The 17,635-nt window shown below is 36.5% G+C and overlaps 1 protein-coding gene across 1 annotated transcript; it reads right to left on the bottom strand.

Moving 5' to 3' along the window:
- Positions 1 to 6,502: 6,502 nt before the first annotated feature.
- Positions 6,503 to 17,067, bottom strand: LOC114478180 (ETS translocation variant 5-like). The gene is made up of 13 exons (XM_028471060.1): positions 16,920 to 17,067; positions 13,869 to 13,934; positions 13,699 to 13,783; positions 13,565 to 13,612; positions 12,328 to 12,378; positions 11,247 to 11,355; positions 10,910 to 11,167; positions 10,526 to 10,803; positions 9,507 to 9,569; positions 9,350 to 9,415; positions 9,070 to 9,221; positions 8,886 to 8,987; positions 6,503 to 8,059 (listed from the first exon to the last, which is right to left on the bottom strand). The coding sequence occupies exons 2-13, from the start codon at positions 13,914 to 13,916 to the stop codon at positions 7,829 to 7,831; spliced, it is 1,491 nt and encodes a 496-aa protein (XP_028326861.1). The 5' UTR covers positions 13,917 to 13,934; positions 16,920 to 17,067; the 3' UTR covers positions 6,503 to 7,828.
- Between the last annotated feature and the right edge of the window lie 568 nt (positions 17,068 to 17,635).

Here is a 17,635-nt window from a genome sequence, read left to right as displayed (position 1 = left end):
AGTTTTAGTTTTGGGCTTTAAGCTTCAAAATATTGTTTTTTTTTTTTTTTGGAGGATTGGATGCCACAGAGCGGGACTTGAACCCCCAACACCCTACAGCCACTGAACCGTGTACTGCAGACGCTTCCACTGACCCGGGAGTTCCAGATACAAGGAATGTTTTCGTGGCGTATTTGAGTTTTAGTTTTGGGCTTTAAGCTTCAAAATGTTGGATTTTTTTGTTGAGGACTGGAGGCCACAGAGCGGGACTTGAACCCCCAACGCCCTACAGCCACGGAACCGTGTACTGCAGACGCTTCCACTCACCCGTGGAGCACCCGATACAAGGAATGTTTTCGTGGCGTATTTGAGTTTTAGTTTTGGGCTTTAAGCTTCAAAATATTGGATTTTTTTTTTGAAGGTTGAATGCCACAGAGCAGGACTTGAACCCCCAACGCCCTACAGCCACGGAACCGTGTACTGCAGACGCTTCCACTCACCCGTGGAGTACCAGATACAAGGAATGTTTTCGTGGCGCATATGAGTTTTAGTTTTGGGCTTTAAGCTTCAAAATATTGGATTTTTTTTTTTGAAGGTTGAATGCCACAGAGCGGGACTTGAACCCCCAACGCCCTACAGCCACGGAACCGTGTACTACAGACGCTTCCACTCACCCGTGGAGTACTAGATACAAGGAATGTTTTCGTAGCGTATTTGAGTTTTAGTTTTGGGCTTTAAGCTTCAAAATATTGGTTTTTTTTTTTTTTTGGAGGATTGGATGCCACAGAGCGGGACTTGAACCCCCAACGCCCTACAGCCACTGAACCGTGTACTGCAGACGCTTCCACTGACCCGCTGGAGTTCCAGATACAAGGAATGTTTTCGTGGCGTATTTGAGTTTTAGTTTTGGGCTTTAAGCTTCAAAATGTTGGATTTTTTTGTTGAGGACTTGAGGCCACAGAGGGGACTTGAACCCCCAACGCCCTACAGCCACGGAACCGTGTACTGCAGACGCTTCCACTCACCCGTGGAGCACCCGATACAAGCAATGTTTTCGTGGCGTATTTGAGTTTTAGTTTTGGGCTTTAAGCTTCAAAATATTGGATTTTTTTTTTTGAAGGTTGAATGCCACAGAGCAGGACTTGAACCCCCAACGCCCTACAGCCACGGAACCATGTACTGCAGACGCTTCCACTCACCCGTGGAGTACCAGATACAAGGAATGTTTTTGTGGCGTATTTGTAGTTTTATTTTGGGGCTTAAGCTTCAAAATATTGGATTTTTTTGTTGAGACGTTGAATGCCACAGAGCAGGACTTGAACCCCCAAATGCCCTACAGCCACGGAACCGTGTACTACAGACGCTTCCACTCACCCGTGGAGTAACCAGATACAGGAATGTTTTCGTGGCGTATTTGCAGTTTTAGTTTTTGGGCTTTAAGCTTCAAAATATTGGATTTTTTTTTTTGAGGATTGGAATGCCACAGAGCGGGACTTGAACCCCCAACGCCCTACAGCCACGAACCGTGTACTGCAGACGCTTCCACTGCACCCGCTGGAGTTACCAGATACAAGGAATGTTTTCGTGGCGTATTTGAGTTTTAGTTTTGGGCTTTAAGCTTCAAAATATTGGTTTTTTTTTTTTTGGAGGATGGATGCCACAGAGCGGGACGTGAACCCCCAACGCCCTACAGCCACAGAACCGTGTACTGCAGACGCTTCCACTCACCCGTGGAGTACCAGATACAAGGAATGTTTTGTGGCGTATTTGAGTTTAGTTTTGGGCTTTAAGCTTCAAATATTGGATTTTTTTTTTTTTGAAGGTTGAATGCCACAGAGCAGGACTTGAACCCCCAACGCCCTACAGCCACGGAACCGTGTACTACAGACGCTTCCACTCACCCGTGGAGTACCAGATACAAGGAATGTTTTCGTGGCGTATTTGCATTTTAGTTTGGGCTTTAAGCTTCAAAATATTGGATTTTTGATTTTTGAGGATTGGAAGGCACAGAGCGGGACTTGAACCCCCAACGCCCTACAGCCACTGAACCGTGTACTGCAGACGCTTCCACTGACCCACGGAGTTCCAGATACAAGGAATGTTTTTGTGGCGTATTTGAGTTTTAGTTTGGGCTTTAAGCTTCAAAATGTTGGATTTTTTTGTTGAGGACTGGATGCCACAGAGTGGGACTTGAACCCCCAACGCCCTACAGCCACGGAACCGTGTACTGCAGACGCTTCCACTCACCCGCGGAGTTCCAGATACAAGTAATGTTTTCGTGGCGTATTTGAGTTTTAGTTTTGGGCTTTAAGCTTAAATTTTTTTTTTTTTTGAGGATTGGATGCCACAGAGAGGGACTTGAACCCCTGCTCATCTGCAGCCACAGAACTGTGTACTACAGACTTTCCCACTGACCCATGGAGTTCACAACAGATCGAAAGGCTCGTAGCGTATTTGAGTTTTAGTTTTTGACTTTAAGTTTTAGAATATTGAACATTAACTTATGTACTGACAGGGATTTGAACCACCAACCACCTGCAGCATGTACTACAGACTTTCCCACTGACCCACAACAGATGGAAAGACTTGTGGCGTATTTGAGTTTTAGTTTTTGGCTTTAAAACATTGAAAATTAACTTATGTACTGACAGGGATTTGAACCATCAACCACCTGTAGCATGTACTACAGACTTTCCCACTGACCCCACAGCAGATGGAAAGATTTGTGGTGTATTTGAGTTTTAGTTTTGGGCTTGTCACTTTAAAACAATTGCACATTAAGATAGTAATAAGGGTACAAACTGGGATTCAAACCCTTGCTAGTCTACAGCCACTGCAGTGAGTCCAGCAGACTTCCCCACTGACCCATGGGGCACACATCACAAGGATGGTGTTCGTGGCGTATTTGAGTTTTAGGTTTGAGGTTTTCACTTTAAAACATCAAATATTAAGATACTGTGGGATTTGAACCGATGTCAGACTGTAGCCTCTAAAGGTGCATACTACAGACTCTCCCACTGACCCATGGAAAACTCCTTACAAAGAACTGCGTGTGGTTAATTTAAATTTTAACTTTAGGCTTTAAGGTTTAAGAGTTATCATTGGTTTTTTAAAAAAAATGTTGGTCACAAAGGGGATTTGATCTCATTATATATTCTTTTAGATTAATATTAAATTATTATGTTGTTTCTAAACAATTCATATACGTTTCCTAAGGTGCAATGCAAGCATGCATTTACAGATTTGTGGAAATAAGCTGTTTGACCCAAAGTAAATGTTTGATTTATTGTGTTTTAAAGCTGTTTGTAAACAGATTTTATTCCAAATATTATAAAACAAATACACAATTCAAATTCAGCCACACAATTCTGCATATTTCAACTCAAAATATGCTCACATATTGTTTAAAGAAAACACAGAGATGGGCAACTTTAATCATAAATCTACGAGCCACATTATTACTATTCGGGTCCGAATTTTGAATATTAGCATTAATACAGGAAAGAACAAAGGTTTTTTGTGTCTTTTTGTGTTGCTTTGTGTGTTTCTGGAGTCATTTTGTGTATTTTCAGAATTATCTAATGTATTTGTGTCATTTTGTGTGTTTTTGGAGTAATTTTGATTTTGGTATTTCCATTTTTTGTGTATTTTTGGAATTATTATGTGCTTTTTTTTCTGAAATGTGATTTTTTTTTTTTGTCGTCATATTGTGTGTTTTTAGAGTTTTTTGTTATTTGGTGCATTTCTTGAATTATTTTTGTATTTTATTTTGTACAAAAACAACCGAAATCACACCAAAAACAATAACAATGAAACAAAAATATACAACAACAATAAACAAAAAAAATTATAAAAATAACAAAAATACACAAAATGACAATAAAGTCATGCAAAATATCAGAACACACAAAAAATAGTCTAAAAACACAAAATGATGATAAATATACTCAAACAGACTTATAAGTCACCCAAAATGAAAACAAAAACACCCAAAATAAAAACAAGAATATATAATATTACTGAAAAATACACCAAATTCCAGAAAAACACAAAATTACTCTAAAAACTAAAAAATTACAACAAATACCGATATACACAAATATCTATCTATTATCCATTCATTGTTATAAAAACTACACAAAAAAGACAAAAAGGCTTAAAAAAAACCCAAAACAAAAACAATAATCTATAATATGACTCCAAAAATATACTAAAGGACAACAAAATGTTTAAAATTAGGACAAAAATGCACAAAATTCCACCAAAAACACACAAAAATGACAATAAAAGACTAAAACCTTTTGTTCTTTCCATCTTTTTTTGTATTGTTATAATGGCGTCATCTGGTGGACAAGAGTATGAAGTGCAGATAAAACGAAAAACCAGAATCCTATTTCTCTGCTGTGTGAAATCAATACAATATTTTATAGTATGGAATGTTTTTAAACCTGTAACCATAGTAATAAAAAAATATTGACACAGCAGAAATTATTAACGGGCAAAGATTGATTCATAGCACGAGGGACACGTTGGTAATATTTAATCATTGCGAATAAACACAAATCACAATGTGTTTTTTTAGGGATTTTTGATGATTATACTTTATTCTCATTGTTTGATTTTAACCTTATGAGGCAGGGATGAATTTATGAAGCTAATATTTGATAATCATCATTCACGTTGTCAGTGTTTTAACATTTTTTATCTACAACAAAATATCTGGTTTTCATCATATTTACATAACATTAGCTTTTCTTTAATTTCAGAGTTTATTCACACATTTTAGGAATTTTATTTTTAATTTTAATAATTAATAATTAATAAAAAGTAAGCAACAAATTATTAATATAAACTAAATAATAATTAAAATATTAATAAATATGTATATTATTAGAAATGCAATCCTTTGTATTTATTGCAATGACAACTTGTCTTTTAATGACTTTCCTTGTTCAATAAAGGTAATATAAATATTAGGGATGTCCTGATACAACTTTTTCACTTTCAATACGATACCGATATTGCAGTCTTGAGTATTGACTAATACCGATACTTTTATTATTTATTTTGTGGTGTGGAATGTTAGAAAGGCTGATTATTTAAAAAAAAAAACAACAGACCCATTTATTATAAACCAATAGATTACATATAATTAACCTTTTAAAACAAGAATATTCTATGATTGAATAAAATAAATAAAAAAATTAAATAGAAGATATTGAAAAATAAATCCAAAAATAACAATATATATCATAAAGGTGATTTTAGATGCAGTCCGATAAAATCTGATATTCGTTTTCTGGCTGATATCGGACCGATATCTGATATCAATATCGGATCGGGACACCCCTAATAAATCTATAACTAATTATCTAAGTCCTAACGGACTCTTTAGAATTTCAGTTTTTGAAGGTTTTTCCCAAAACATTTGGCATTAAAAATTTACCTATCTTTACTTTTTTACTTTTATTCCCCCATTCGTTACTGAGTCAATTATTATTTTTGGTTTTTAAAATGATCAAAGGCCTCGTGATTGACAGGCACCGACCTGCCCACTTTATGTAATTTCTAAACATTTAGCTTTAAACTTTGTGACCGATTTAACATTTAGATTTAGATTCAATCTTTAGATTTACATTCAACATTTAGATTTACATTTACATTTTTTAGATTAACATTTAACATTCAGATTAACATTTACATTGACATTTAACATTCAGATTAACATTAACATTTAACATTTAGATCAACATTTAACATTTAGATCAACATTTAACATTTAGATCAACATTTAACATTCAAATTTTCATTCAACATTTAGATTTACATTTACATTTAACTTTTAGATTCAACATTTAGATTTACATTTATATTTAACATTACATCTAACATTTAGATTTACATTTAACATTTAGATTTACATTTAACATTTGGATTTAGATTTAACATTTACATTTAGCATTTAAATTTACATTTAGCATTTAGATTAGCATTTAACATTCAGATTTACACTTAACATTTAGATTAAAATGTAATAATTAGATTCACATTTACATTTAACATTTGCATTTTAATTTTACATTTATATTTAACATTTACATTTGGATTTTTTTAATGTTCACACATTTTTAACAATGATATAGAACAGCGATTCTCAACTGGTGGGTTGGGTCACGGACCTGTACTGGGTGGATCGCGGACAGCTGGTCAAAAATAAATAAGTACTTAATGTCTTTCAAGTTGGACTTGTCTTTAATTTTGAAAGAAACTTTTTTTTGACAGACATGCTGTGTAATGCATGTTGTACATGAAATTATATAGATTTATGTTTTTAAAAAGATTATGTGTGTGGTTTTCAACAGCTATTTTGAAAAACTAAATATCTAATCTGAACGCACTACATACTCATTTAGACGTCAGATTTAGTATCAGTAGTATGTTAGTATGTGATTTCAAACACAGCCTCAGTTTGGACATTTTAAGGATTTTAGTGAAGTTAGATGAAGTTTCTTGGAGGAAAAAGTAGGAGTAAAATAGTTTATTGTATCAGTTAAAATGAACAGAAGGCACACATACAGTATCTGAGGGTAGAAGTCACACCAGTGTCAGTACAACTATGTGATCGTGTAGCAAAATATACCAGTCTGCAGGCGTATACTCAGGGCGCTGATGCAATACATTAGCGAGCAAATGCAGCCGTTTGCAAAAATATATTCATATATAATTTTACATGTTTTTTTTTCTCTTTTTCTCTAACACATTGAAGCAAAAAAACAATCTACTATACAAACTGCAGAACAAAAACAAAACTATCTGGGTACAAGAAAGTGTCGAGTCACACGTAAAAGGAAGTCCATGCTTCTTCTGCATCGCGTCACAGTGGCAGGATTACAGGGTCAAAAATAGAAGCGGTACCTTTATCAGAAAACAGCAAATAGGAAAAAACGTACAAGTCCATCGGACTGCCCAAAAATATCAGCTTTGAGTATACAAGAGTTGTTTTTCAAACATGTTTATAAGGTGGGGGGAATTACAAGTCTTGGGGGGGGGGGGGTCCCTTTCTTTCAAGCAGTTTTAGCTAAAAAACAAAAAACAAAACTGGCGAGTTAGGAAGGGAGCGCCATGGCTTTAAGGTACTTTTTGGTCAGAGTACGGATCCCAGAGCTCATCGATGAGAAGATTACAGCCAAACCGTCATGGCTGTGAATGAAAAACGGGCGTTTGTGTAACTCAGGATGTTCGAATGGGACAAATATCCATACAAAATTAAAGCTTTGATTTAATAATGGCAAATTTGAAAGACCTTTATTTTGAAAAGCAAAAAAATTCTGGTGAAATAAATCTATGTCCTTAAGGCAAGCTTTATATATTACGAATGAAATGTTGACGTTTCGTTTAATCAGACAACTTTTTTTTTATTTAGGAAATTTACTTTGAACGCGATCAGTAGATGCCTCTGAGGAAGCCTGACAGTCAGGAGATTAAAGTAAATTTCCTGAAAAAAGTTGTCTGAATAAATCAAACCGTAACATATTATTTTTTTAAAAAAAGACAAAATGAACTTGCTGGAATTATTTATATTTCACATTCATCATGAACATGTTGGTTTTTAACTTAAAGAATTGTGGTTCGTTTTTTCTTTTCTTTATAACTTTTAAAATAAACATAACTTTTGCAGCGCTGATAAAATTCAGAGCTCCAAACGTTTGGGACGAAGATGAGAATGTTTAACAGTCTCAGATTCATCGACTGAATCATAATTTGAAGATTTTTTTTTCATTTTTTAAAAAAATCGTTTTCCAAATCATTTCTTTCTGACGGAGAACAGGACCGATGGCGTTTGTGGGTTCTAATAGGGGAAGCTGTCGGGGAAAGCCAGCTGGATGCACTGCTCCCCGCCCTCCACCAGGTACGGCGCCTCCTCCTCGTAGCCGGCCAGAGGCGGGGTTTCCTGCTCGCTAGGCGGGATCACGGCGTCCGGGTCGGGCTTCAGGCTCGGCCTCTGGTTGTCGGGGAACGCCATGGAGAAAAGGGCCTCAGGGTTGCACACAAACTTGTACACGTACCTTTCCCCGGCCACCTGAGCCAATCAAATCACAAATACATAAAATGAGCTCAAAACACACTCAATTACAATTAAAAAACACAAAATTATACACAAAATATGACGACAAAAACTAAAATAATCCATATGACTCTAAAAATACTTAAAAATGACAACATAAATAACAGAAAAACCTATAAAACAATAACAAAAATAAATAAAATGACAAATTGACTGCAAAAATGCACAAAATTATACTATAAAAACATACAAAATACACAGTATGACACCAAAAACTAGCACAATCCACATTACAAATTTACAAAACAATTTTAAAAAAAAAAACACAAAATGAGAAGAAAACACAGGAATACACAAAAAACATAAAATGACTTAAAAAAAACTCACAAAATGACTGCAAAAATACACAAAATTATACTATAAAAACATACAAAATACACAGTATGACACCAAAAACTAAATTAATCTATATTACTCTAAAAATACACATTATGAATACATGAACAAAAACGTACAAAACAATAAGAAAGATACACAAAATGAAAAGAAACGCACAAAATGACGATAAAAATAATACAAAAACACAGAAAAACTACAATATGATGAAATATTCTATGTTACTCCAAAGCACACAAAATAAAAAAATATAAAATAACAGAAAAATAATGAAAAATACACACCGAATGAGAAGAAATACACAGAAATACACAAAAAAAACAAAACGTAAAATGACTGCAAAAATACACAAAATTATACTATAAAAACATACAAAAATCACAAGTAAACACAATATGACAACAAAAACAAATGAGACAGATTATCCTATCCTAGCCTATCTTACCTTCTGCATGATTCCCTTCTCGTAGTAGTAGCGCAGAGAGCGACTCAGCTTGTCGTAGTTCATGGCCGGTCGGTTCTTCTGGATCCCCCAGAGACGAGCCACCTGAACCAGAACGGAACGTCCTGTTAAACATCGTGAACATTCAACCCAACGTGTGACGCGACCCCCTTAGATCAGCCTTTACCTCCTCGGGGTCGATGAGTTTGAACTCCATGTTGCGTCCCGTCCATACGATCAGGTGACCGTTGGTGGGGTTGTCCAGCAGCGTGAGCAGGAACTGCCAGAGCTGCAGTGAGCCTCGGCGCTGGTACGGCAAACCTTCCTGTTTCACTTTACCTGAAGGAGGAAGAAAAACAAGTCTGTTGTTAATGTTGTGTGTGTTACAGCCATGATGAAATGAAAAATTAGAGATAACCTGCAAAAAATGAATAAAATGTACTCTTACAATTATAATAGAGTCCTACCTTCCAGTCTCTCTGGCACCACACAGGTGTCGTCGTAGTACACGCGAGCCTCGTCGTGAGCAAAACCTTTGGGGTGAAGCAACGGTTATTGGAAACATTTCCCCCCAAAAAAAGAGGAAGTGATTTTAATCTCCAAACACAAAAAACACAAACTCACCGGCGGTGTTACTGCGGAACAAAGCGGCAGGTCGTCCGAATGAGGACTGGCAGGGCTGGACCTCTGCAAGACACAAACATCCCATAATTCTTCACTTTGGTTTCTTCTTTTCAAATAATATGTTATGGTTTCATTTATTCAGGAAATTGATCGTGATCGTTAGATTCTCTCTCGTAACGCCGTAGGGGGATACATCAAAGCGATCAATAGATGCTTCTGAGGAAGACTGACAGTTGGCAGTCCAAACATGTCAGGAGATCAAAGTACAGTGAATTTCGTGAAAAATTGTCTGAATAATAATAAACAAAATTATACTATAAAAACATGCAAAAGTTACAGAAAAACTACACAATATGACAACAAAAACTAAAATAATGCATAACACTAAAAATACACAGGATGAATACTAAATTTACAAAATAATAACAAAAATACACAAAATTAAAGCAAAACACACAAAATTAAAAAAAAAAACTCAAAAAACTCTCACAATGACAGACTAAATCCAAATTAAGCTAAAAAGACACCAGATGACGACATAAATAACAGAAAAAACATACAAAACGATAACAAAAATACACAAAATTATATTATAAAAACATAAAATGACACAAATTGACTGGAAAAAATACACAAAAACATACAAAATCACAGACAAAACACACAATATAACAACAAATACTAAAACTACACAAGATGATTACATAACGAACAGAAAAACAATACAAAAAATGAGAACAAAATGCACAAAATTATACTATAAAGACATAAAATGACAAAAAATGCACAAATTGACTGCAAAAATACACAGAATTATACTATAAAAATGTACAAAAGCACACACAAAATGACAAAAACTAAAACAATCCATAATACTCTAAAACAATAAAATATGACAACATAAATAACAGCTGGAGCCAATCAGATCAGAGGGATTTAAGATCTGCAGATTCACTCTGAATAAATGAAACCTTCACATCCTGATGCACCTGGACCCAAACCATGTCAACATAACGTACCTGAGTCAAAGCCGTAGTCTCTGGGCTCCTGTTTGATTGTGACGTGGTTGAAGGCGCTGGATGGCTGAGCCACAGGCGGAGCAGGGGGCGGAGCCGGGTCAGGGTACCGCGGGTCCACCAGCTCCTGCTTGAACCGTCGGGGGGGCACCAGCGGCTCTGAGAGGTGGCGCTGGTACAGGGGGCGCCCGTCACGGCTCGGCGGGTGGAAAGGGGGCGTGTTGGCTGGTTTGTCATGAGGGAGGAACGACAGGCAGGGGTCCGACAGCTGCCGATGGAACCTGGAACCAGGGGTGGGCTCAATTACTATTACGTCTTCAATTATCTATGTTCAATTACAATTACATTGATCAGTGAGTGGGTGTGGCTATGGTGAAAATATCTGACCTTGGTTCTGTGTTGAAGGTGGCGCTCCCGCAGCTGACGGGCAGGTGTGGCACAGCAAAGTGGCGGTTTTGGTCTGCCTGCTGCAGCCTGTGGTGTTGGTTATGGTGGTGTTGGTGGGTGGGGGCGCAGGTGCTGCTCAGCTGGGGGTGGGTGGGCTGCAGCTGCCTCTGAATGGGCGGGGGTCCTGTTGGGTGAACGCAGCCGCGCTGAGCTGCAGACGTGGAGGCTGGGGTCAGCGCCGGCTTGTTGTCACAGGCACTGAGGACACGGGGAGGAAACGTTAACGCGGGGTCCAACAAAGTCACCTGACGGAGGGGGGGGCCGGGGGCGGGGTTACCTGTAGCTGTAAAGGCACATGTCGGCCTGGGGCGTCCTGCAGGGTGACAGCTCTTTGGATGCACTCGGCTCCTGCTTCACTTTGCAAACAGGTGGTCCATGAAAGATCACTGCAGGACACAAAGAAGGACAGCAGCTGTCAGGGTTTACATTACAGTGACCAGCATTTTGACCAATTACAATTAAATTACAGATATTTTTCATCCTTAGAAAATCAATTACAATTAATCACAATTACTGAGCCTGAAATAAAAAACCTAATAAAAGTTAACCTTCCTCTGTTAACATCTCTTATAATAACGAGTCCTAAATCAGCTGTAAAATACACTAAAAACAAATATCTATCATCAAATGTATTTCCTATCTATTAGTTACTTTGTTAGGCTTCCTAATTAATGAAAATATAGGTTTTAATATTTTTGGTGTGGGCGTCTGAGCCTTTTTATGTCAATGTAACCATTGATTGATTGATTTTATTAATGGTAAAATGTGGGAAAGCTTGATATGAAACATATTTTAATAATTAACTACATATGTGTAGAACTCTAACATGGTACCCTAGTTTAGCATTAAATTATAATTGACAATTTTTATCGAATTTTCATGTCAATTATCGAAACTCAAATACAATTTAATTACGATTACGACAGCAACAGATTGAAGAAAAAAAAAAACCAGCCTCTCGTATCTCAGAGTTTTGAAACATATACAGAATTAAATGAAATCTTATCATTCCCTGTGCGTGTGACGCTATCATTGAACTGGCACTGATTCAGTGGCCAATCAAATGTGATCTGAAGGAGTCGAGTGAGTACAACGGGTTCATCCTTGGGTAGATAATGACTTACGTCAACCGCAGACGAAGAAAACAACTGTCGTTTTATGTGTGTAGCTGCGTCTGTGTGCGTAGCATTAATACGTGATGAGGAAAAACAAAACAACACTGCACACTACAGCAGTGATCCATGATATGGATTCATTTTAGACGTTTTTTATTGATTTTCTGGCGTCATTTGGAGTTCAAACAGAGGAGAAATATTGATAACGCACTAAATCATATGAGAGGAAAAGCAGCTACTCACAATTATTGGACTGGAAATCTGGGACAAACTGCTCGTCGTCGGGAACCTGAGCTGTGGGGGGGGGAGGGGATAAAACAAGAGGTCAGTAAACATTCAACGCCACATCACTCTGTGTTACATTTGTCACCCTCTCTTTCATGCGACTTGCAGGTTCTCCAGCCATACTGATCATAATTTACTCTGTCGCACATTGAGACGCCTTTATTATGCGTTTGTTTTTGTGCTCTTGTTACAGAAAAAAACACAATGACAACAAAAAATACACAAAATTCCAGTGTAAAAACAACAAAGAGTAAAATAATCCAAATTACACAGGTTGAATACAAATATAACAGAAAACATACAAAACAACAAGAAAAATAAACAAAATGAGAACAAAACATGCAAAATAGCAATTAATAAAAACATAAAATGACCTAAAAAAAAGAAAGAAAGAAGCACAAACTGACAAAAATACAAAAAAATATACAATGAAAACATATAAGATCAAACAAAAACCACACTATGACAACAAAAACTAAAACTATCCATATTACTCTAAAAACACACAAGATGACAATAAAAATAACGGAAACACATACAAAACAATCACAAAAATACAGGAAATGAGAACAGAACACACAAAATTACAATAAAAGACTGAAAAATAATGCAGAGACTGCAAAAATACACAAAATTATACTATAAAAACACACAAAACGACTAAAGGAGAAAAAAACACGATGACAACAAAAACATTCAATATTACTCTAAAAACACAAGATGACTGCATAAAAAACAGAAAAATGTACAAAACAATAACAAAAATACACAAAATGAGAACAAAACACACACAATTACAAAAAATAAACATAAAATGACAAAAAATGCACACAATGACTACAAAAACATACAAAATCACAGAAAAAAAAAAATATAATGACAACAAAAAGTTAAACAATCCAAATTACTCTATAAACGCACAATGACTTAATAAATAACAGAAAAACATACAAAACCATTAAAAAAAACACACAAAATGACTGAAAAAATATACTATAAAAACATACAAAAAAACGGGGGGGAAAAACATACAAAACAATAACAGAAATACACAAAAATGCACAAAATGACAATAAAATGACTCAAAAAACCAAACCACAACAAACACACACACAAAATGAGAAATAAATAACACAAATCGTGATTAAAGTCACCAATATCTACATTAAAGGTCCCATAAGGGTTATAAACGTACCTTCTGCAATCCAGATCTCTTGGAGCTGACTCAGATCTTGAAAAAGTTCTGTGAACAGTGGAGATACACACATAAATAATCCATGTCCAGTGGTTTTATGATGTATTATATCAGAGGTGGATTTTAATGTGAACCTTCTGTGTCCTGAGCCAGCTCTGTGTCCAAGAACTTCCTCCGTCTGTCGCCCCAGCACCTCTCGTCGTCTTCTGTGGGACATTTCTACAAAAAGAGAGACCAAGGCGTGCGTGTGAGAGACGAACGTCACGTGACTTTTAGGAAACAAGGTCTGACGTCCTAGACTCACGCTCTCAGGAACCATAAAAGGGACCTGCTGGTCGTAAAAGCCATCCATGCTGCGGGTGTCTTCACTCTGAACAAACAAGGAGAACCATTAGTGATCGCTGCACTCATTAGTTTCTTATTTCCACCAATACTCCCCCATCAACCATCATCCACTTCACGTGACGTCCTTTGTTTCCCCGACCCCCCCCAAGCAGATAAAAATGAACATAAAGTATTTCCTTCTGGCTGTATGAGCAGACCTGAGTGTGCGCTAAGCTAAAGGCTAACATTGGTCTCTTTGGACTAAACACATGCTCTCAACACGATGCGTTAAACGTGTTAAAGCCTCGGTTAATACGGAATGACTCATCGTGGAAACTACAATTACTGCTATTGCGCTACGACATAACCTACGTCTGTAAAATACTGTGAAACATAACTGTCAAATTATTCCCATTCACTTCTAATGATACATTAATTAGATTCTAATCACTTTAGCACTATCTGAGCAAAGACCATCCACCACGGTTATTCCCAACATGTGGTCTAGAGACCAGGGCCTAAATATGGACCAGTTTGATCTCAAGTGGGCCACAGATTATAGGTGCCAGGGGGGAAAAAAATAACAATTTTAACATCATTGTGCCATAGTTTTTAATATAAGTTTAATTCACTTCAAAATTGTGGAATTTTGAGCCATTGTTTGTGAGAAATAGCAAGATTTGTGGAAAAATGTAATTATTTTCCACAATTGGAAATTAAAAATGAGCGCATTCATGTGGTATACACAAAGGAAACATACAAGCCCCTGAAAATATAGTCATGGAGTTTCGTTAAATTGCTGAATTTAAATCGACAACTGGATTATTTGGTCATTTTTTTTTGATAATTCATATTATCTGACATTTTTACTTTCTTCTGTGGGCCGAATTGAAAGCTCCAAAGGGCCAGATTTGGCCCCCGGGTCTTGAGTTTGACACATGTGGTCTAGACCCAAAAAAGGAACAACTTTTTACTTTTATTTTGAAAGGGTGTTTCTTATTTTCCCACGTTTGACAGCACAAGTAGAAAAGTGAATGCGACACATTTTTTTAAATGAAGTTTTCTCTTTCTGAAACACATTTCTTTCTTCAGTTTTACATTTACAAATTAGAAATAATTAGGTTTTTCTTTTTTAATCTTAAATTAATTACTTGCGTGTTTTTGTTCTTCTGTTGTCTTTCAGTGTAATTTAAATTTTTTTTCTGTATTTTTCAGTTGTGTTTGGTGTTTTTCTGTCATTTTGTGTGAATTTTTATATATACGTATACTGTATACATATTTACATGTTATTTTAGTGTAGTTTTCTGTCCTGCATTGTGCAGGCATTTGTTTTTCTTTTCAAAATATATTTCAACATTACATTGGATTCTCCGACTCACGTTACTCGTTACCACGTTTAGTCACTGGGTGGTGTTTTGAGTAATCGATGCATTGATTTAGCGTGTGTGGGGTTAATGAGCGACTAAAGTCTTGTTGAAGTCGACTTGTTCTTCTGTTATCTTTCTTTTCCCCACAGCGACGACGGTTTAATGACGTTGACATTGCAAACATCCTGAAAACATCAAGATCTGGTGAAGTTGGTCTGAAGCAAACCATGGAAAATAATCTATATTTAGTATTACAAGACAAAAAGAGCAAATTGTATTTTTAAAATCAGATTTTCTTATGTTAGATTTATTACTTTTGCATGATCAACATTCGTGTCAGCATTTAGAACAATGAAGAATCTGATCGTTGATACAGGACATAAAAACATAGTTTTTGTTGAGTTTTCTGTCATTTTGTGTATTTTTTGGGATCATTGTGTGCATTTTTTAGTGTTTGTTATATCATTTTATGCATTTTTCTGTCATTTCTTGTTTTGAGTGTACTTGTAAGTGTTTTTTTTTTCTGTTTTTCAGTTATTTTTTGTGTTTTTCTGTCATTTTTGGGTGTAATTGTGTGTATTTTTTAGGGTTTGTTATGTCATTTAGTGCATTTTTCTTTTATTTTTTAAAAACATTTTATGCACTTTTCTATCCTTTCTTGTGTGTTTTGAGTGTACTTTTATTTATTTCTGTTTTCCAGTTATTTTGGGTGTTTTTCGGTCATTTTGTGTTGTTTTCGAGAAATTTAAATGCAATGAAATTTCATTCTTATCTGAACTGTAGAGTTCAAGTTTGAACGGCAATAAAAAATAAAAAAAAAGTCTAAGTGTGGGTGTTTTTGAAGTCATTGTGTACATTTTGTTTTCTATCATTTAGTGCGTTTTTGCAGTTAATAAGCCAATGAAGCTATTCGCCGCCTAGTGGTAATATTTAGTATTACAAGTCAAAAAGAGTACATTTTATTTTTTAAATCATAACTTTATGATGCTAGATTTATTACTTTTGATGTTTGTTTGTTTTTTTTTTAATTTATGTGTGGCAGTAAAATGACGTAGTTGGAATTTGTAGGACTTCTACCTTCACACCACAGTATCTCTTTGTTCCTCCACAGGTACACACCTCACACTACTACACATCTCTCTGTGCACACAACTGAAGTAAACATTCCACTAAATGTGTGCAACTTTAACACAATCCTAATATTTACAGTCTAATTATTTTAAAAGTTCAGACTGTAAATCCGAGCTTTTTGTGAATGGGCTTTGGTGGGACCTCCTTGTTTTTCTCAATGAAGTGAAACACGATCCATCGCAGGGGGGGAGGAAGGAGGAGGAGGAGGGGTGAGATGGGGGAAGGTTACAGCTCACAACCATTGAGAAAAATAAGCCAACAGACCGCAGAGAAACATCCACAGTGATTCGTGCGTGTGGGTACACAGTGTGCCCGTGTGGCCACGGCTATCCCGTGGGTGAAAATGCGTGGAAATGGACGCAAACGCGCATTTTGATCCACAGAAAATGGCGCTCGCCTCGGAGCCCAGATATGCTGCTGCTCCTCAACAGCGCATTCACAACAACACAATTAGCGCTGAATCATCGCATGCTAACGCTAACACATTTAAGCTAACATGAAGAAGAAGAAAAAAACAACAAAAGCGCACTCACTGTGTGTAGGAAATGTTTCTCGGTGGTGGAGAAGAAGAGGGAAAAAGTCCGCTGGATAACCAGGAGTCCTTCCTACATTCCCCGCGGCTCCACGAATAAACACGGCTGGGAATTTTTCTCAATGGAGAAGCTCGAGTCACAGGAGCCCAACAACGCGCGCTCCCATTGGCCAGCGCTCACAGTCAGTCAGAGAAGCAGCCAATCAGCTTCAAGGCCATCCCCCCGGAGGGGGGTTCGTCCCTTGTGTTTTTTATGAATGGCTGCGTTTCATTCATGGTTTCACAGCTTTCTTAAAGGGCCAGAGCCTGTGTTCAGTTAGTCCGTAAACAAATGAGTCATTGGAAAATACAAAGGATCTGCACACATGGAAATGTACACACACACACACGCACACGCACGCACACACACACACACACACACACACACACACACACACACACACACACACACACACACACACACACACACACACACACACCAAGCGACAACAACAATATGAAAATGACTCATAAAACACAAAACTAAATATTTATACAAAAAAAATGCACAAAATGACAACAGAAATGCACAAAACTACACTAAAAATGACTCCAGAATCACACTACAATGGCAAAAAAAAAAAAAACAATAATTATACAAAAAATGCACACAAAAACACAACAATACTTGCTTTTATGGGTATTTGTACTTTTTTGAGTATTTTTTTAAATCAATCA

The sequence above is a fragment of the Gouania willdenowi genome, chromosome 2 (assembly GCF_900634775.1).
Source record: "Gouania willdenowi chromosome 2, fGouWil2.1, whole genome shotgun sequence".
Classification (NCBI taxonomy): Eukaryota; Metazoa; Chordata; class Actinopteri; order Blenniiformes; family Gobiesocidae; genus Gouania; species Gouania willdenowi.
Note: the sequence above shows the minus strand (reverse complement) of the source record. Positions and strands in the feature narration are given on the sequence as shown.

Coding starts and splice junctions, on each gene's coding strand:
- LOC114478180 (XM_028471060.1), bottom strand. CDS start 13,916: ATGGATGGCTTTTACGACCAGCAGGTCCCTTTTATGGTTCCTGAGAGC. Junction 13,784..13,868: donor CTTTTATGGTTCCTGAGAGC/GTGAGTCTAGGA, acceptor CTCTTTTTGTAG/AAATGTCCCACAGAAGACGA. Junction 12,379..13,564: donor AGAGATCTGGATTGCAGAAG/GTACGTTTATAA, acceptor CCCCCCCCACAG/CTCAGGTTCCCGACGACGAG.